Genomic DNA, 21,120 nt, shown 5'->3' with positions numbered 1-21,120 from the left:
GTTCAGGGTCCAGCGTAGTCTGTAATTTGTAATAAGGATTGCAGACGTTTGATGTCATGCGTGGTCAAAGGACGTTTGGTTTTTCATCACCGTCGAAATGACCGTTTTTATGTGTTCTGTTCTTGTTTTGCATCTGCGATAGAAACTGCAAATGTTTGCATTGTTTTGGTGGGGAACTTGTTTTCCAAAATCCAATTCACAGCGTGTTGCGCCATTAAGTGTACGCAGTGCTCACAACTACAATTCATCTTATTTCTCTGTAGAGTTGTAACTGCTGGGGCTTAAAACCGCTTTCCTATGCAAATGTTTGCATTGTTTTGGTGGGGAACTTGTTTTCCAAAATCCAATTCACAGCGTGTTGCGCCATTAAGTGTACGCAGTGCTCACAACTACAATTCAGCTTATTTCTCTGTAGAGTCGTAACTGCTGGGGCTTAAAACCGGTTTCCTAGCAACACACCTTCTCCTTGGAGAAGGTACGTTCACAAATCATTTCTTTACGTGGGTTTACATGGTTATTTTATAAATAAGAAATGAGTTTGTCTTTGCACTGCTCTTCTTTGTCCAACCTGAAGGTGCTTAAAAGTGGCAAGTGCTTTTCCTAGCTTATTTTAAGTACATTAATAGTTCAATCATGGTGATGTCATTGTCACCTAAAAATGATGACCAAATTATGAAGGCTGCCCACCTTTCGGTCAAAGCCTTGCTCTGGTTGTCCCTGGCAGCTTGCAAATCAGTCTCCAGGCGCTTCTTCTCTGTCTCCAGCTTCTCTGCGTCATTGGGTTCGAGGCGCTGGCGTGGCCTCACATACTGCAGCTCCTTCAGTAGCTCTTCCTTCTCGCTAATGAGGATGAGGCGGTCCCGCTCGGGGTCCAGCAGGCCCGGCCAGGCCTCACTGTCCAACTTGGCAATCTGTACCTCGATGGTGGCAATCCTGATAGGCGTGAAGACAATTAGAATGAGGGGCTGCGGTGATCAAACCACAAAAAATACACAAAACAGCCTGACATATACCTTTGTTTGGCCTCCTCGTACTTCAGACTCAGACGAACTTTTTCTGCCAGTTTATTGGAAATGCTCGTGGGCTGCGTACACGCGGAAAGCAACTTCACAAAGGCCTTTTTCTCATCGTTTCCGTTGCCGACTCACCTCGGCGGGGATGTCAGTCTGGGATCCGGCGTCACAGTAGCGGAGGGGTATGGAGCGTTCCGAGTTAGCCAGCGATGGACTGCTGCCCCACAGATCCTGCTGTGAGCCTGAGTCCAGCTGGAAAGCATCCTTCAGAACTGCCAGTTTCTGTGTGGCAAGGATAAAAGATACAAAAATGTTCCAAATCATAATTTTCTAATGGTGTACATTACGTCAGACCACGTCTTGACTCACAAACCCGATTTTTTTGTCAGAGATCTTTTAGTTAGACTGGTATGACCGTTTTGGCCATTACTACCTAACCTAAAGTGACACAAAAGCAAAATCCCTCATGACTACAGAATGAAGAATGATTCCGAACGTAGTCATTGCGTTCAGAAACATTCACTAATTCCCTAATCTCTATAGCAGGGGTGTCAAACTCATTTTTTGTCACGGGCCACGTTGTAGTTTGGATTTCATCTAGAGGGCTGTTATGTCTTCCCTATACAGTGGTACCTCGACATACGAGTGGCCCGACATACGAGTAAAATTTCGGGCAAATATTTATCTTGAGATACGAGACAAATTTTGATATACGAGCAGACTGCGGACACGAGATGCTGCTCATAAGAACATCATGGGCACTGTCTCTTTCCCTGTAACTCCCTCGTGTAATGTCCCTGGTCGCAAATCCCTCTTTGTAATGTCTCTGCGAGCACTGGGCAGAGCGTTGCATTTTTTCAGTGTTTTTTTCCCCCTTAGTCAGTGCGAATGGCGTATATACTACTTCTCGTTGGCAAGTGGTGGTGTGTTATCCTATTGTGAGGACATTTGTGTGCATCATTTTGGGAATATTTTGAAGGGAATACAAACTCAAACAACCCTCGATATTGACTGAAAGTCAGTGTGGAGGCGGGGCAAAAAGAGCCAACCCGGGAGAAGAAAGGTATCAAAATGTGAAACAAAATTAGAAATCGACGCTCCCCTACTTACGAACGAGTTAGGTTCTGAGCGATTGTTCATAAGTTGAATTTGTTCGTAAGTTGCTCAGTGCTATATTTTGTATTATAATGTATGTTTAAGGCCTATATAAGTATATTGAAGGTTTATATACGTGCATTTGTATGTTTAAGGCTTGTATAAGTAACACACACTGGTTTGTACTGAAAAAAAACATTTAATAAAATGGAGAGAATACATACAGTACTGTATACATACATTAGAGAGAGAGAGAGATTTACTAGAAAGTGGCCAAAAGAAGCTATCTAATGACGATTGCAGTTTTCTTTTTTTCATCATAAATGATGCGGTAGCACTGTATGGCATCATTCAATTGATTTGCAAACTTTGTGCAATGTTCAATATTTGGGTCCTGCTGCTCGATCTTTATGTTTATAAATGGTACTGACGGTCGAACGATTCAAGTTGTATTCACGTGCAACGCTCACCACTTTCTGACGTGCATCAAGCTTCGTTATTATTGCCACTCATTTCAAATGGAAAGGCTTGCCTCTTCCTTGCACGTCCCTCAATAGAAGCCTTTCGCTTTTCACCAACCATATTCAATAATGGATGCACGAGATATTTAATGATACAAATGAAAAAGGTTCTTTGCGCACTGGAGATACGTTCACGCACTTCCGCATTGCAACGAACTGGGCAGAGGAAGGTGGATGCTAGGTGAGCTGAGCTATCACAGCGCCAGGCGTCGGTATTAGCGGCGGAAAGAAGCACTACTTGGAAAAAGGCGCGCAATACAAAATCGAACTTACGAACATTTTTCGACATAAACACAATTTGCAGACATGTTCGTATGTACCGTTGTTCGTAACTCGAATGTTCGTAAGTAGGGGAGCGTCTGTAAGTTTAGTGTTAGATTCGATTAAACTTACCGTAATTACTCGAATATAACGCGCACTCGAAAATAACACGCAGGTATAACTTTGGGCCAAAAAAATCTGGAAAAACGCAGTACTCGAATATAGTGCGCACCTAAAATTTCCCGCTGACGAAAATCAGAAATCTTACCTTTTTTTCTTCGTTTCACGATTGTTTTGTTCAAACAAATTTATTCATTAGAATCCTTCAAATGAAAAGTTCCTCTCTCTCTTTGTCTGTCCTCTCATACATCTCTTCGTTGAGAATCCTATCAACGTCCACGCTTCCTTCATCCACTTCCTCTTCCTCCCACAACACATCATCCGATTGGCTTTACGAGATGACGTAAAATCCGTGCGTCAAAGTGAGTTTGACAATGCTTTTTTCGATCGAAAATTTGTAATTTATTTTAGTTATTGATTATAACACTGAACTGAGAGAGGGTGAACTGAGACGGGTACGAGGCTAGAGGGGGGCAGTGGTGGTCTCGGCTTCACGAGATGACGTAAAATCCGTGCGTCGGCTCTACGAGATGACGTAAAATCCGTGCGTCAAAGTGAGTTTGACAATGCTTTTTTCGATCGAAAATTTGTAATTTATTTTATTCAATTCAATTTCAATTCAATTTATTTGGCAAGAAAAAGCACCAGGCTAAGGGCCATGTAACAAGACACAAAAAAAAAAAAAAAAAAAAAAAAAAAAATTAGTTTTTGATTATAACACGCACCCCCAACTATTGGAATTAATTATTTTGCAAAAACCTGCGTGTTATATTCGAGTAATTACGGTATTTTTGAGTGTGTCTGCATCATAATTCAAGTTCATTTAAATTTGTTTGTTATGTTACGATGCCGTGCAAAAAGCCACCCCCCTTCCCCCCTCTCTCTATCCGTCTCTCTCTCTTCCCCCTTCGGAATCCGTATAATTTTAGTACTATTAAACACATTTTAGTAATATTAAACCACCAGTTATGTGTTACTTTGTTACTAGATGGCGAATTAGAACAAATAAAAAAAAATCCAATCCAATCCTGTTTTTGGTGTTTTTTCAGAGGATTGGAACAAATTAATTTGTTTTTAGTTCATTTCAATGGGAAACGTTCGTTTGAGTTACGAGAAAATCGACATACGAGCTCAGTCCCGGAACGAATTAAGCTCGTATCTCAAGGTACCACTGTACATCTATATTATTTATTTGGATTTGATCATTAAACAGAAAGTCAGCACTCATCATTTACTTTCTCGGGCCACACAAAATGAGGCGGCGGGCCAGATTTGGCCCCGGGGCCATCACTTTGACACCTGTGGGCTATAGTGATTTTGAACATACTACCGTAATCCCTCGAATATCGCGGCTTTAACTATCGCGGTTTCACTACATCGCGTTTTTTTAAGGGGGATTTTTTTTTTGTACGTTCATAAAAATGAGAAAATCCACGCTGAAACTCGCAAGCGGAAGCCATTCCCCTGTCCTCCGCTTTCTTCTAGAACTCAGCACTGAAGTTTAAAAAAAACGGCATGCCGTTCTATTTTTCAAACTTTCCCCCGTAGTGCCATTCAATTGGAGATGCCGTTCAATTAGAGGTTGCCGCTCTATTTTTCCACTAGCTGGTCAGAATTTTGAGAAGATGCGGCAAAATTTATGGATGCAAAGAGAAACCAGGTAACATATACATATTTATTTAACAAAAGGCATAAATACAAGGCGATTACTGGTAATTAATTACAAATTCACTGGTGAAAATCAAGTGACACATCGCTGTTGTAGCTGTCCTCGTCATTCACATCACCTTCCGCATCAGCGTCGAGTGTCTGAGTGAGTTCACGTTCATCATCGCCAGCATTGGCTCACGCTTGCTGGAGAAGTTGCAAACCAGTCTGAATCGGGCCGTCTGACCTGAAACAATGGATCTGGCAATCCTTCGAGCCATCGAGACCGGTTGGTGCTCGCATGTTGCCGAATTTGGTGTCGCTCGCCGTGCAACATCCAGTTCTCGTAGAACTGTCGGACTTTGGCCTTGAATGGGGCGTTCCAGTAGACCTCGGGGGCCTGTATACATTTGGTGCAGCCTCCTGGAATCACGGCCAAATCAATATGGAGCTTCTTTAATTGCTTCTTGGTGGCATCGCTAATGTGACAACAGTATGAATCCAAGTCAAGAAGGCGCTTACCATCTGACCACCTTCTCAAGTTGAGAAAAACCTCTATTTCACCGGCATGCCGCTGTTTCCAACTTTTCCCGTAGTGACGTTCAATTAGAGGCTGGTGTTCTATTTTTCAATTCTTCCACCAAGGTATCTTTTTATTAGAGGTGCCATTCAAATAGAGGTTTTACGGTATATATATATTTTTTTTAAATAGGGGTGACCCTACTTCGCGATTTTTCGTTTATCGCGGCCATGTCTGGTCTACATTAACCGTGATAATCGAGGGATTAGAGTATACTATTCATTCATTTATTTTCTGAACCGTTTCATCCTGACAAGGGTCACGAGGGGTGCTGGATCATATCCAAACTGACTTTCGGGCACGAGGCGGGGGACACCCTGAATCGGTAGCCATCCGATCGCAGAGCATGAGAGAGACAACCATTCACCCTCACACATATGCATGTCTTTTGAATGTGGGAGGAAACCGGAGTACCCGGAAGAAACCCACACAGGGAGAACATGCAAACTCCACACAGGTGGACCTGGATTTGAACCCAGCACCCCAGAACTGTGAGGCCGAAGCGCTAACCACTCATCCGCCGGGCCGTCCACATACTACTATACTATTGAGTAAAATATATAGACTACCGGATAAATTTTTGTTTAGTAAGTAAAAGATTACAAACAGAGCCTGAGTGAGGCATTATTATAACAGTGATTTCCCACCTGTATAAGCTCTTGTTTCTCCTTCTCGCCGGTGCTGATGGCATCTCGGATAGAGCGCACCTCGGTGAGGATGGCTTGCGCCTCCTGCAGCTTGAAACCATATGGGCAATTGGACACTTTCTGGTCAATCCTGACAAGAAAAAAATCGGATTTTATAATTATATATAACACTGCGCTTCGGTAATTGGATAATGACAGAAAATGAATGAATGAAATATGTTTATGCTTAGTAATTTAAAAAAAATAAGAAATAAAAACAGGTCTTTGGCTTTTTCTTTCAATAGAAAATGTAAAACAAAACAACATTACATTTAATATGTAAAATTTAAATGTATAATACAAATAAATACAAAGAAAAATAGACATATATACACATACATCCATACACATATATATTATATTATTTATATATATATATATATATATATATATATATATATATATATATATATATATATATATATAAAATTTATAAATAGATAGATATATATAATCACAAAAAAATGAAATAATAATAGTTAGTGCGTTAGTTAGTAATATTAAAATAAAATACAATTGAGAGGCCCAAAAAAGGATTTGGACAAATTTGGGTGACCAATCTCTCTAAATGATGGACCAACTGTCAAAACAGTTGTTGATTCATTTGATAATAAACTAGACGTTGATTACTCGATTAATTGTGACAGATCTAGATGGCAGACATACTGGTTCTCTAAAAGAAACCAAAAATGACTGACACCCTTAATTACCCCTAAAATGGTAACCCTTTATTTCAGGGGTTACCTTTCACACTTCTGAAATAGAGGGTTACCATGGTTACCGGGGGGGGAATGGACACCCTTCATTGCACAGTCTTGCTTAGGACCCATTTTTCCCCAGTAACCATGGTAACCCTCTATTTCAGAAGCGTGAAAGGTAGCCCCTGAAATAGAGAGTTACCATTCTAGGGTTAAGAGATGGAGAAATCTTCAGCACTACGGCATACAGCCACCAGAGGCTGCCGAGAAGGTATTTATGAAGTCATGCACGTGTCACACTAACAGGTCATTCTACATTCTTCAGGGAGGGAGAGAGAGAGCACAACATACATGGAGAATGAGGAAGTGAAAGGCGGGGAAAGAAGCCTGTAATCCTCTCTTAAGTGCTTCTCAAACAAGGCAGAGCGGGAAGAGTCATTGCGCCCAGTTACAAACAAAAGCGCTTTAGGGTAATATTTAATGTGGAGCGTGTTGGACTTGTATGAAATTAAATCATACAACCTTCTATCTAACTTCAAACATTTAGTTGACCTGGGAAAGTTTCTCAAATGTATGATTAGAAATAAAAGTTTTGTTTTTTTAAGAATGACATCCCTTACTTCCTTCATTCTTCCCCGTGTTTATGAACCCTTTTTTTCTGCCTTGCCACCATCACCGCTTGTGTGTTAAACACCCCATAACCAGAGTATTTCTGTTTTAATTATTTTTAATTTTATTTATTTTGTTTTCCAACATTTTATTCTCCAATAATCTTTTTTCATTGCGGGGCAGTGTGACCTTGCCCAAGTGTCCTTGAGCAAGATACTGAACCCTGCGTTTCTCCTGATACGGTGTCATCAGTTGATAAATAACGACAGTGTCAAAGTGCTTTGGGAAAGTATAAAAGCGCAAGTCTATTTACCATTTATTCATTAAAAAGTAGATAAAAGTTGTTTTGGAAAATACCTTCAGTATCAATTTTGAAAAATTATAAATGTAATTGAGAGCTTGGGCCCATATATGTGAACATAACATTTTGGGTCATGTGGGCCATACTAGTTTTACAAATGTTATTAATAAATTGCTACAACTAGTATCTTAACATTTTGGTAAATGGTCTGTATGACATTTTTTGAACAAGTCTCATATGAGCGTGTAATTTTGCTTTAAAAAAAAAAAAAAACTCAAACGAAGAGTCATTATGTGGCTACTATTTGAACAAACATGTTTCCCACACATTTTTTTCAAGTCGCACAAAAATTTCAAAACACACCAAGTATTTGGCCAAATCTTATCAGGAAGCTGGTGGCCGCATTACAGCCCTAAGCCTATTTTGTATTTGCGCAAGTGGCGATAGGTCGCCGAGCGCCGTCTGGTGACTGTAACAGGAGAGGGATGGTGGGAGGTGGAGTCATGAAGGAATGTTGTTCGACTACTCAGCTACTCATTAATCCTCCTGTGACACTCTCAATTGCGAGAGCAAGTAGCAGAAATTTGTCTTGTGTCAACTAGGACTTGGCAGCTAATTTGCCACAGAATAAGAATCAAATTTCTAAAATCAAATCATTATGGCGACATTGTTGCTTTGAGAGAAAGAATGCCTTTGCCTCCATCACCTTGGCTGCTGCAACTTGAATTTGCAGTCCACTTATTCTCCTCACCTGGTGTTTTGATAGTAGCACCCGTGTTTAATGACAGTAAGGAATGTACGATAAATGCTGAGGCAACAACTGAGGCGATAAGGAAGCATTTCCTGCTCAGCATAATGATGTTTGTACTAATGTCTGAGTCACCGGAGGGAATCTACACTTTATCAAGTATTTGAAAAATTGGCATGGAGAAAAATGGTTCAATAAAACCAACAAAAGTGGTAAATATTACTCTTTGAGGGTCTCGAAGCCTTGTTCTTTGTATTGTAGCTCTTGCTTCATACAGGCCAGGTCCCGCTTTAGTTTGTTGACCTGAGAAACACACAAGAAACAAAAAAGGGATACTGCGGAATAAAAAAAAGCGTTCCTTTATAGTGCAGTTATATAATTTCATAGTGATTCTTAAAATAAGGTTTGGAACTTTCTCCTACCCGACTTTTGGCTGTGGCTATTTCTGCTTTGAGGATGTCCGGGTCGTATTTGCTGGAAGTGGACGTTCTGGAATTCACTGGAATGATAAGAGTCGCAAAAATACATAAAGAACAATTCTCTAGTTTGTTAGAGACTAAAAACTGGAATTGACTATTCAACGGGTGTATAAAAGAATCTCAGTTGACCAGTAAAAAATGAGTTTTAGTCATTCATTTGAAACAACACTTACAACTGGTCTGTGATGAGGACTTGTCCCGCCAGCTGTTGTTGAGCTGCAGGTACTCTTGTTGTGCGAGATGGAGCCTCTGCTCTTTCACCTGGTAGATTTCCTTCTGGGCACTGAGGGCGTCACGGGCCACGGCCAGGTACTCCCGCAGCATCGCCTCCTGTTCCCGCTGCCACTGGGACCGGGGGTCCTCCAGCTGGGTACTTTCTGGGAGGACGAGTTTAAAATCAAATCAAATATTAGCTGGTGGAAAGATTCATTGTAAATAGACAGTGGGCAAATAAGTATATAGTGAACCACCAAGTTCTCCTACCTGAAAAGATTAGAGAGGCCTGTAATTGTCAACAGGGGTAAACCTCAACCATGAGAGACAGAATGTGAAGAAAAAAACCCAACAGAAAATCACATTGTTTGATTTTTAAAGAATTTATTTCCAAATTAGAGTGGAAAATAAGTATTTGGTCACCAACAAACAAGCAAGATTTCTGGCTGTCAAAGAGGTCTAACTTCTTCTAACGAGATCTAATGAGGTCTCCACTTGTTACCTGTATTAATAACATATGTTTTAACTCATTATCGGCATAAAAGACACCTGTCCACAACATCATTCTCTCACACTCCAAACTCCACAATGGCCAAGACCAAAGAGCTGTCGAAGGACACCAGAGACAAAATTGTAGACATGCACCAGGCTGGGAAGACTGAATATGCAATAGGTAAAACGCTTTGTGTATAGAAATCAACTCAACTATGGGAGCAATTATTAGAAAATGGAAGACATACAAGACCACTGATAATCTCCCTCGATCTGGGGCTCCACGCAAGATCTCACCCTGTGGTGTCAAAATGATAACAAAAACGGTGAGCAAAAATCCCAGAACCACACGGGGGGGGCTAGTGAATGATCTACAGAGAGCTGGGACCACAGTAACAAAGGCCACTATCAGTAACACAATGCGCCACCAGGGACTAAATCCTGCACTGCCAGACGTGTCCCCCTGCTGAAGCCAGTACACATCCAGGCCCGTCTGTGGTTCGCTAGAGATCATTTGGATGATCCAGAAGAGGACTGGGAGAATGTGTTATGGTCAGATGAAACTAAAATAGAACTTTTTGGTAGAAACACAGGTTCTCGTGTTTGGAGGAGAAAGAATACTGAATTGCATCCGAAGAACACCATACCCACTGTGAAGCATGGGGGTGGAAACATCATGCTTTGGGGCTGTTTTTCTGCAAAGGGACCAGGACGACTGATCTGTGTGAAGGAAAGAATGAATGGGGCCATGTATCGAGAGATTTTGAGTGAAAATATCCTTCCATCAACAAAGACATTGAAAATGAGACGTGGCTGGGTCTTTCAGCATGACAATGATCCCAAACACACAGCCAGGGTAACAAAGGAGTTGCTTCGTAAAAGCATTTCAAGGTCCTGGAGTGCCCTTGCCAGTCTCAAGAACTCAACCCCATTGAAAATATGTGGAGAGAGTGAAAGTCTGTGTTGCCCAACGACAACCCCAAATCGGCCAAAATACCAGCAAGTGTGTGAAAAGCTTGTGAAGAGTTACAGAAAACGTTTGGCCTCCGTTACTGCCAACAAAGAGTACATAAAGTATTGAGATTAACTTTTGGTATTGACAAAATACTTATTTTCCACCATGATTTGCAAATAAATTATTTAAAAATCAAACTGTGATTTTCTCTTTTTTCCCACATTCTGTCTCTCATGGTTGAGGTTTACCCATGTTGACAATTACAGGCCTCTCTAATCGTTTCAAGTAGGATAACTTGCACAATTGGTGGTTGACTAAATACTTATTTGCCCCACTGTATGTAATACTGGTAATTTAAATAACAACTGAACTAAACTGTATAAAATGTACCAGAGCTAAATAGACATTAAGGACACAACAACATTTTGCGGTTTAAAAATTCTAATCCTTGACTGTTTGGCATACCACAAGAAGGAGCCCACATACTGACCTCTGAGAGTCATTCAACAAAAAAGGTTTGTTAAAAAAACAAAGCTGGCGGAAAGACTCATTGTAAATATATACAGTGGTCCCTCGACATACGATCGTAATCCGTTCCGAGACTGAGATCGTATGACGAGGTTCTCGTAACTCGAGCGGACGTTTGCCATTGAAATGAATGGAAAAAAAATTAATTCGTTCCAGCCCTCTGAAAAAACACCAAAAACAGGATATTGGATTGGAAAAAATGTTTAATTTCTTCTAATTTCCCATCTATTAACAAAGTAACACTTAACCAGTGGTTTAATAGAAATAAAATGTGTTTAATCTAACTAAAATTGGGCGGATTTCACCGAGGGGAGGGGCACAAAAGGGGCGGGGGGCTTCGTTTTTTTTTTCCACACAACGCACTCGTAAACGGAGCAAACACTCCACCCTCACGTTCGCTATCAATGGGCTGTTTGCTGTTGTACTATTCCCTTCAAAATATTCAGAAAATGATGCACACAAATGTCCTCACAATCGGATAACGCACGACCACTTGCCAACGAGCAGCAGTCTTTTATCAGCGATCGCTCCGCTGCTCAAGGGAGCTTCGGGGGCACTGGCTAGGCTCCCTTTTAGCTTGTAGCATCTGTGTTCGCATCCCCTCGAACGGCGCCTATGATAGAGTTGCTACCGTGGATGCTATCGCGGGGAGTTGCGAGCCAGTGCCCCTGATGTTCTTATGAGCAGCCAACGAGCAGCAGTCTTTTATCAGCGATCGCTCCGCTGCTCATGGGAGCTTCGCGGGCGCTGGCTAGCGGCTCCCTTTTAGCTTGTAGCATCTGTGTTCGCATCCCCTCGAACGGTGCCTATGATAGAGTTGCTACCGTGGATGCTATTGCGGGGAGTTGCGAGCAAGTGCCCCTGATGTTCTTATGAGCAGCGAATGAGAAGTAATATAATACTCCTCGTATTAGATAAAAATAACAGGAAATACAGCAGCTGAGCTTACCCACGTATTGATTGTGGGTAAAGTTTTATTCTGAGTAAGAGTGCCATTGCCTGTCGGGCGTTGTGTGCACGAGTATACTTCATTACCCAGAAAGCCCTCTTTTCCCCGCGCATGCGCGTTGTGCGTTTCCTGGTCTGAATAACTCATTCGGTGCTCGTAAATATTCTTATACACGAAAGATATGCAAAAAAGACAGTGCCATGGCCACCTGGCTTGGTCGGATCACGAAATTTTGATCGCATGACGGGCGAATTATTCTATCGAAATTTCCGTCGTAAGACGAGAATTTTGTATGACGAGCGGTCGTGTGACGAGGTACCACTGTATATTACTGGTAATTTAAATTACAACTGAAGCGTACGGGGAGGGCAACAACTTAAGACAAAAGCATGGGGGGAGATGGTGCACAGACGACGTTCACGACGGCAAAAAAAAAAAACGTGCCAAGTATAATAGCAATTCATTCTATAATTTTCTGAACCACTTATCCTCTCAAGGTTCGCAAGGGGTGCTGGAGCCTATCCCAGCTGAGTTCGAGCCGGTGGCCAGCCAATCGGAGGGCAGGAGGAGATGGACAAACATTTACACTCACACTCATACCCAGGGGTAATTTAGAGTGTCCAACCCGCCTACCGTGCATGTTTTTGGAATGTGGGAGGGAACCCAGAGTATCCGGAGAAAACCCATGCATTCCCGGAGAGAACATGCAAACTCCATACAGGTGAACCGACCTGGCTTCAAACCCAGGACCCCAGAACTCTGAGGCCGGTGCGCTAACCACTCAGCCTCCGGGCCGCCATTATAATAGCAATTATCTATTATTATTATTAGGGTGGCCCGGTGGGGCGAGTGGTTAGCGCGTCGGCCTCACAGCTCTGGGGTCCTGGGTTCAAATCCAGGTCATGACCATCTGTGTGGAGTTTGCATGTTTTACCCGGGCCTGCGTGGGTTTCCTCCAGGTACTCCGGTTTCCTCCCACATTCCAGAGACATGCACGGTAGGCATGGTTGTCCGATTCAGGGTGTCCCCCGCCTGTGGCCCGGAGTCAGCTGGGATAGGCTCCAGCACCCCCCACGACCCTAATGAGGATAAAGCGGTTCAGAAAATGAGATTATTATTATTATTACTCCCATTATAACGGCCACAGAGGGAACTACTTCAGCGGCACAGGGCACATTTTCATATGCTTTATTTTAACACATTAATAAATCATTTCCTGATACAGTAATACCTTGACATACAAGTGCCCCAACATTCGAGCCATTTGAGATATGAGTTAAATTTTGAGCAAATATTCATCGTAAGATAGGAGACACATTTTTATATATGAGCATACAGTGGACGCAAGAGGCTGCTCATAAGAAGATCATGGGCACCCGTCTTTCTCCCCGCAACTCCTTCGTTTAAATGTCTCTATGGAGCATTTTATCAGTGTTTTCCTTTGCCCGTTAGTCACTGCAGAATGGTGCTTGCTTGCCAATACAAGAGGATTACTACTTCCCGGGAAAGTTGGGAAGTGGTTATCCTATTGTGAGGACATTTGTGTGCATAATTTTCGGAATATTTTGAAGGGAAGACAAAAGCAAACAACACTCGATAGGTTCCTTTTAAAAAACAACTGAAAGTCAGGGTGGAGGGGCAAATAGAGCCAAGAAAGTTGTTTTTTTACTTTCTTTAAAACTAAATTAAAATTAAGTTGAGTGTAAAGTTACATTAAACTTATGTTTGAGTGTCTCTGTATCGTAATCCAAGTTCATTTAAATTTGTTTGTTATGTTACGAGCGCGTTGCCGTGCAAAAAGTCTCTCTTTCTCTGTCACCCTCTCTCTCCCCTCCGCGAAATCATTCTAGTTTTAGTACTATTAAACATCATACCACTAGTTATTTGTCACTCTGTTAATAGATGGCGAATTAGAACAAATAGAAATGTTTTTCCATTCCAATATCCTGTGGCGAATTAGAACAAATAGAAATGTTTTTCCATTCCAATATCCTGTTTTTTGGTGTTTTTTTCGGAGGGTTGGAATGAATTAATTTGTTTTAAATTCATTTCTATGGGGAACGTTGATTTGAGATACAAGTAAATCGACATACAAGCTAAATCCCGGAACGCATCAAGCTCGTGTATCAAAGTACCACTGTAATTCTCCCTCATTTTTGTGTTTCATCACGTTTCATACAAAATTGGGACACTTTGACCAATTTTAAAGGGTTTGATTGGTTGTTGTGTGGGGACTATGGAACGAATTAGAGAATTTACATATAAAGTACACCTCTACTTACGAAATTTTCAAGTTACGAAAAAAGTTCTGGAACCAATTAATTTCGTAAGTAGAGATACGACTGTATTTATTTATGTATGATGAAAATTAACGACAGAAGACATCTATAGTAAAAAAGCATTGAGGTTGATAAAAGTGCCTGTGCCTTTAGGACTCACTGGTATTGTGGTCGACATAGTATGCCCCAACCACAGGGTCAAACACCTCCTCCCAACCGACTGGCAGCTCATCTCCGATACAGTCGGCAAACGTCAGCGGCTTTGTCTGCCTGTGGTGGAGAAACAAAAAACAGTACTTGTTTCTTTAACTTGTATGGACAAGATATGTAATAAGAATAAATTCAAAATATAACTAGGGCAACCTGTGTTTTTTCATTCATTCCTTCATTTTCTGAACAAAGACAGACAACCAATCACGCTCTCACTTATACCTAGGGGCAATTTAGAGTGTTCAACCAGCTTACCATGCATGTTTTTAGAATGTGGGAGGAAACCGGAGTACCCAGAGAAAACCCACACAAGCCCAGAGAGGACATGCAAACGCCACACAAGACCGACCTGGGATCGAACCCAGGACCCCTGAACTGTGAGGCGAACATCCAATCCATTTTGACTAGAAGAGGCTGGCAGCCTCCCAGTGGATTGGATGTCTAGCGCCCTAAATGGCACTGAAACAAGAGCATTAACACCTAGTACTCCCACTTTAAATCAATTGGACATTTAATGTTGTCAATAAGGAAATTTTTGGGGCAAGTGAAAATGTGATGTCCACTTATGTGGATGCCAGGTCTTCATGAGGTTATGTGTTATAAAAAGAACCAAATATAATCACTTCCACTATAAAGGTTTGGAACTAGTACCAAGTGTTAAAAAACAAAAACAAAGCATTTGACTTCCGTGTGTTCATTGCACTTTTAACCCTCAAAAACACTCTCAATACTTAAAGAAACAGAACATTAGACCTATACAGAGGAAATGCCTGACATGAATGACAACAGAATGTGGGTGTGAACATTTGGAAAATGGACTGAAGCCATGCATCGAACACAATTTAACAGCGTGGAGAAACAGCTTTGCGAACAGCTTGGGAGTGATGAATGTCGGATGGCCACCAACATAGTAGTTCCATACAAAGACGGGCAGGTAGCGTTGCAGAAGTTACGTGGCGATTTGGAATGGATTGTCGATGCCTGGGCAAAAGTGCCTGCGAGCACTGTATTTTGAGCTTTCAACGAAGCTGGAATCACTATTACAAAACCCCACGACGATAACGCTGACCCTAACAATGTTATGGAACCCAACATTGTCGGCCAACTCTTTATGTCGGATGAAGAAGATGAGGACTTTGACAGATTTGTAGGTGTTTAAATACTTTGACTTATATTTTCACGAATACACATTACGTCAATAAAAAAAAAAATCAAACTCAGTTTTGCTCCTGTTGCCCTTCTTAAAACATACGCTAGCATGCATGCTATGAGCTATGCTGCGTCATGCAAGCAAAACCATAGCAGCGCGTCCTTTAAAACGAAGCGCCCTATGTATTGACAAAAAACAGAAAATATACTCGCAACTATTACAAGTGGTGGCGCGAGTGGTTAGCACGTTGGCCTCACAGCTTTGGGGTCCTGGGTTCGAATCCAGGTCACGTCCACCTGTGTGGAGTTTGCATGTTCTCCCCATGCCTGCGTGGGTTTCCTCCGAGTACTCCAGTTTCCTCCCATATTCCAAAAAACATGCATGGTAGGCTGATTGGACACCCTAAATTGCCCCTAGGTGTGGGTGTGAATGTGCATGGTTGTCCGTCTCCTTGTGCCCTGCGATCGGCTGGCCACCGATTCAGGTTGTCCCCCGCCTCTGGCCCGGACACAGCTGGGATTGGCTCCAGCACCCTCCGCGTCTCTAATGAGGATAACGCAGTTCAGAAAATGAATGAAAGAATGAATAAGTAGCTCAAGTGAGATCAGCAGAGCGGAGCAGCCTTGTTCCGTCTGAAGTCCACGATGAGTTCCATTGTTTTGGAGACGTTCAGCGCCAAGTGGTTGAGATGAGAGACACTCGCAACTGAGACTGCGCTCTTTTGGGCGGTGCGTTTTACAGGTGTGAAAATATGGTACTCCTGACAAATGGAAATGTGTGACGGAGTCTTTTACCCTAAAATGTCATTCCTCCCACATGCTCTAAACAGAAGTAAACATCTTATACACTTAAATCATTGGCCATTCACTGATGGATACGCCTTCCCCTCCTTAATCAATTTTGACTAGCTATTTTTTTGCTATATAGACGCTCCCCTACTTACGAACATTCAAGTTGCGAACAACGGTACATACGAACATGTCTGCGAATATGGCATATGTCGAAAAATGTTCGGAAAGAGATGCTGTAAGTTTGTATGTTAGATTTTGAAGAAATTCGCTCATAGATAAAGCCATCACAGACTTCGAGCAGCAAGACCCAAATATTGAACGTTGCACAAAGTTTGCAAATCAATTGAATGATGCCATACAGTGCTACCTCATCATTTATGATGAAAAAAAGAAGAAAACTGTGCAATCGTCGTTAGATCGCTTCTTTCGGCCAGTTTCTAGTAAATCCTCTGAGGAAGATACTCATCAACCCTCATCTTCTTCTCCTCGACCCTCAACTTCTTCCTACATTGAAGTTACGGAGGAGGAAGTAACTTTTGAAACCCATTCCAGCAACGACGAAGACCCTCTCATGATATAAAATCCTCCTCTCCCTCCTCCTCCTCCTCCTCCTCCTCCTCCATCATCTCCTTAAGCATCGAGTACATCTTCCAAAAGTAAGTTAAACTTCATTTTATTTATCTTATTACGTACATGTACATACTGTGTGTTACTTATACAAGCCTTAAACATACTTATATAAACCTTCAATATACTTATATAGGCCTTAAACTAATTATAATACAAAATATAGCACTGAAGCAACTTACGAACAAATTAACCTTACGAACAATCGCTCGGAACGTAACTCGTTCGTAAGTAGGGGAGCGTCTGTAGTTCACATTTATTGCTTTAGTTTTCGAACACGTTTGGAAAAACAGTGCATGTGTATGCAAAACTAAACATACTATACTGTACATCACCCAAAAGTATTTTAATGACAAAAAGCTGGCATTGGTGGGTCATAGGAAATTATGTATTGACATCTTATTCTGATCTTAAGATATTAAATCTAATTTCTCGGTCGGCTGAACCTGGAATTAAATGTTGTTGCACTTGTTGTAATGACGAATAAAGTTGATCTGAGCAGATGCATTTTTTTTGCTAATTACACATCTCTCAACTGTGCGCACGTTAGAAATGGTCACATACACTAAGCATCATAAACAATTAAAAAATAAAAACAGCCATTGAGGGTTTTCAAATTGAAGAAGAATGTGCCACTGGGCACCCATTCATTCATTTTCTGAACCGCTTATCCTCACAAGGGACCCCCATCCCAGCTGACTTTGGCGCACGATCGCAGGGCATGATGAGGCGGACAAGCATTCAAGCTCACACTCATACCTAGTGTCCAAACAGCCTACCACGCATTGGAATGTGGGAGGAAACTGGAGTACCCAGAGAAAACCCACACATCCCCAGGAAGAACATGCAAATTCCACACAGGAGGACCGAGATGGGAGGAGATAATGTTGTATTTGTCTTGGTCGGGCCAAGACAAATACAACATGATTAAATAATCATTCATTGATTCATTCAAGCTGCATTAGTTTTTATTCACACAAGTAAGGTTTGACTCAATTTGATTTGACTGCAACTTATTCTCACATTGCCATGTCTCAAAGGGGTGCTCTTCTGGTATTTCAGAGTCTTCTATTCACCTCCAAGAGGGGGGGGGTAAAAAAAGTAGAGGGTGGAACGACTGGGGTCCCTCCTGCAAACCACAATAGGAGGAAACCGACCCGCGACATTCCTCGAGAACTACCAATGCATCGCCTGGAGGTAACTAGGGCAACCGTCCGCCTTCCAGCCAGTCAGCGCAGTCGTGTTTGTGTGCGTGTGCGTGCGCGCGTGCGTTTGTGTGCTGAGGTCGGGGGGTCGTTCTTCAGATTTGATGCAACATTTTTTTCCCTACTATTTGTCAAAATTGCGTTTTTCTAATGATGGAAATATGGACAGAAGCAAAGTCCAAGAGAAAATGCTATTATTTTAAGAAAAAAACTGTTTTGTAACACTTCAGTGAAAATGACTCGTGTATAGCTGTGCCTGTACACATTAAATAGATTTAAGTCTTACATTCTAACGTTTATTTTGTTTCCTAAAATGTCCTCTAGTCACCAAAGCAACATGTAAAAAGCAGTCATAAAATAATTTTAGGATGTTTAATTTTTAATGTTAAAAGTGGTAAGTTAGCATCAAGTATGAACAGATTGCTTTTAAAGCCAGTTATACTCTTCAGAGCATGGCTAAGAGTTATTGCTCGGTTGAGTGGCTTTCCAAGCCAACATTTAAGTAACAATTTCAAGTATGTCGCTGCTTCAATGAAGGGGACAAAAAAGGAGAGGAACAGTCAACAATGCTTCTTCAGGTGTTTAGTGAATGGGAAGAGTCACATTACATGTGTTTCAAAATATTTGGTCAACAAAATTATTCTGACAACATACAATTCCACAAGTGGGTTTTTCTATGCGCGTTCCCATGACGCACCTACTGAACTGTGCCAGTTAAGAGGGGGAAAATAGTCAAATGTGTTACTTGAAAGTAAAAGAAGCAAGTGACCCAAAAACAAACAGTGAGTCTTGATAGAAAGTAAACTGCATCCTTTTCACTGATGAATAATAGAAAAAAAGGGGCCAGGATGAGACCCCTTCACCCTCAGCTTGGCTCTAAATTTAGTTTCCGACAAGGGGACACAGAAACTGCTGCCAATGGCTGGTTGGCTGGACACGTCCCTGTTCTTTAATTCTCCCTCTCCACACTATCACCCTCTAAATCCTGTCCTCTAATGGCTGTGCTGGAGGGGCAGTGCTGACAGCCGGTGACCCATACTTGGGGCTCTCCATTGACTTGTGAGTGAAAGGCCAGCTGGTTGCAGCAGCCTGGTCACCATCTCACTATTAATCGCTCAATAGCCACCTGTCATCATCCTCACATGCTTCACTGATTCACAGTTTGGTTGTACCAAATTAAATCTCCAATCATCTGGTCTATAAAGTGCCTCTTGGCAGGCTCCATTTCTTATATTTATAATTATAATAATATTGAAAATGTCTTTCAATAGTAACCAGGATACATCTGTGTGGTAGAACATAACCAAATTATCACAACCAAAATGAAACCACATAAACTTGGGTTTGAGCTTAATTTACATCTCCCATCTCATCTCATTTTCTGAACTGCTTTATCCTCATTAGGGTTGCGAGGGGTGCTGGAGCATGCATTGAAAAAGGTTTTTCAAATCTGTAGAGTGTAATGTTTAAAACTACCACAAGAGTGCAGCAAGTTAACATATTTCTGGTCAGACACACTCATCGATAATCCTTGCAAATGCTCAAAGCTTGAGTTTACACTCTCACAGAAGGTAAAGAAATTCAATCATTCGTCTATTAGGATCCGACAGCCGTTTCTGGCCACCATGTCAACTCTCTGCGATGCACGGTTTGGACAAACGTAGCGTGAGAATGTTAACATAAAACATCCACCCATCCATAAATCACGCTTTATCTATCTTATGCTCCCCGAAACACTTTTTTTCCTGTTGTGACGGAAAGACTCGGCGAGACACGATGGTGCTGGACGCGCTGACCCAATGTAGTTGTAAGGTAGGACGCCTTTCCACGTCAATTACAAACGTCATTTTCGGAAGAATTTCCGCCAGCGAGTTTCTAGGTGCACACTCACACCCACACATCCATCCATAAATCGCACTTTATCAGGATTATAGAATAGATAAAGTGCGATTTATGGATGGGTGGATGTTTTATAACTCCTGTCACGACAGAAAAGGTGTTCCAGGAGCACCTGGAAACTCGCTGGCGGAAATTCTTCTGAAAATGACGTGGTAAGGCGTCCTTCCTTAGGACCAATCAGCCACGTGTTGCATTTAGGGCACATCATGTAAAAACAACGATTCATACATCAACTCTGCTTTCAGCTTTAACAAATAAAAGGTGAGTTTACACACTTAGAGAAGGTGAAGAAATTCAATCGTCGTCTATAATGAACGATCCGACAGCCGTTTCTGGCCACCATAAAAAAATTCAACTCTCGACATTGCACGGTTTGCACAAACGTAGCGAGAGAATCTTAACATACACAGACACACACCCATCCATAAATCACGCTGTATAAGGATATAGATAAGTCATATAACTGTTAGCCTCTGTTGCTAACGATGCTAAAAACACCTTTCCTCAGCATCCTCTTCTTCTGAGCGTTGGTCTGGAACTAGCGTTAACATTGCAACAGCGCTCCCGTCCAGTGTGGCCAGGTGGTGTAATTGCAGTTTAAAATTATCAAATTTTATCGAAAGCTTTTACTATTATTGTTGACAAACATTATTTCACAATAATTATTAATTATCATAAGCGTTTTATCGCCCAGCTCTAGTTTGCAGTCATAAAGTAGAGTAACAACTAATAGTGTCATGCAAGAAGATTTAGGAAAGTTATATTTTGCAATATGTTATCCATGATGACTATAAGAAAAATACTCTCCAATTGGTGCAGATTGACTATAAGCCATTTTGAAAACTCCTTCTCATTGAATGGCAACAGAAAGTGAAGAGTCACCAAACATTTGGCTGATTCTGTTTATGAGGTGACTCAACAAGAAGCTAGCAAGCTCCCGTAAATGTTTCAATGAAAATGTGCACAGGACCAGTTTCCCAATCACATGATGGTCTCCTAGTTTTTAACACAAAAGGAAAGCACTAAACATATTCCATAATGACTTTGCAAAATACCACCTTGCG

General features: G+C 41.6%; 1 protein-coding gene across 1 annotated transcript in view; it reads right to left on the bottom strand.

Moving 5' to 3' along the window:
- The window catches only part of wwc1 (WW and C2 domain containing 1), a 50,133-nt gene that overhangs the window by 16,300 nt on the left and 12,713 nt on the right, over positions 1-21,120 (bottom strand). The window contains exons 2-9 of the mRNA XM_077591424.1: positions 14,335-14,444; positions 8,932-9,135; positions 8,702-8,778; positions 8,503-8,582; positions 5,885-6,014; positions 1,149-1,295; positions 1,014-1,084; positions 688-933 (exon numbers count right to left, since the gene is read on the bottom strand). Of these exons, the coding sequence (XP_077447550.1) occupies positions 688-933; positions 1,014-1,084; positions 1,149-1,295; positions 5,885-6,014; positions 8,503-8,582; positions 8,702-8,778; positions 8,932-9,135; positions 14,335-14,444 (1,065 nt within the window). The remainder of the gene's footprint in view (positions 1-687; positions 934-1,013; positions 1,085-1,148; positions 1,296-5,884; positions 6,015-8,502; positions 8,583-8,701; positions 8,779-8,931; positions 9,136-14,334; positions 14,445-21,120) is intronic.

Source organism: Stigmatopora argus, chromosome 22 (genome assembly GCF_051989625.1).
Source record: "Stigmatopora argus isolate UIUO_Sarg chromosome 22, RoL_Sarg_1.0, whole genome shotgun sequence".
NCBI classification, from domain to species: Eukaryota; Metazoa; Chordata; class Actinopteri; order Syngnathiformes; family Syngnathidae; genus Stigmatopora; species Stigmatopora argus.
Note: the sequence above shows the minus strand (reverse complement) of the source record. Positions and strands in the feature narration are given on the sequence as shown.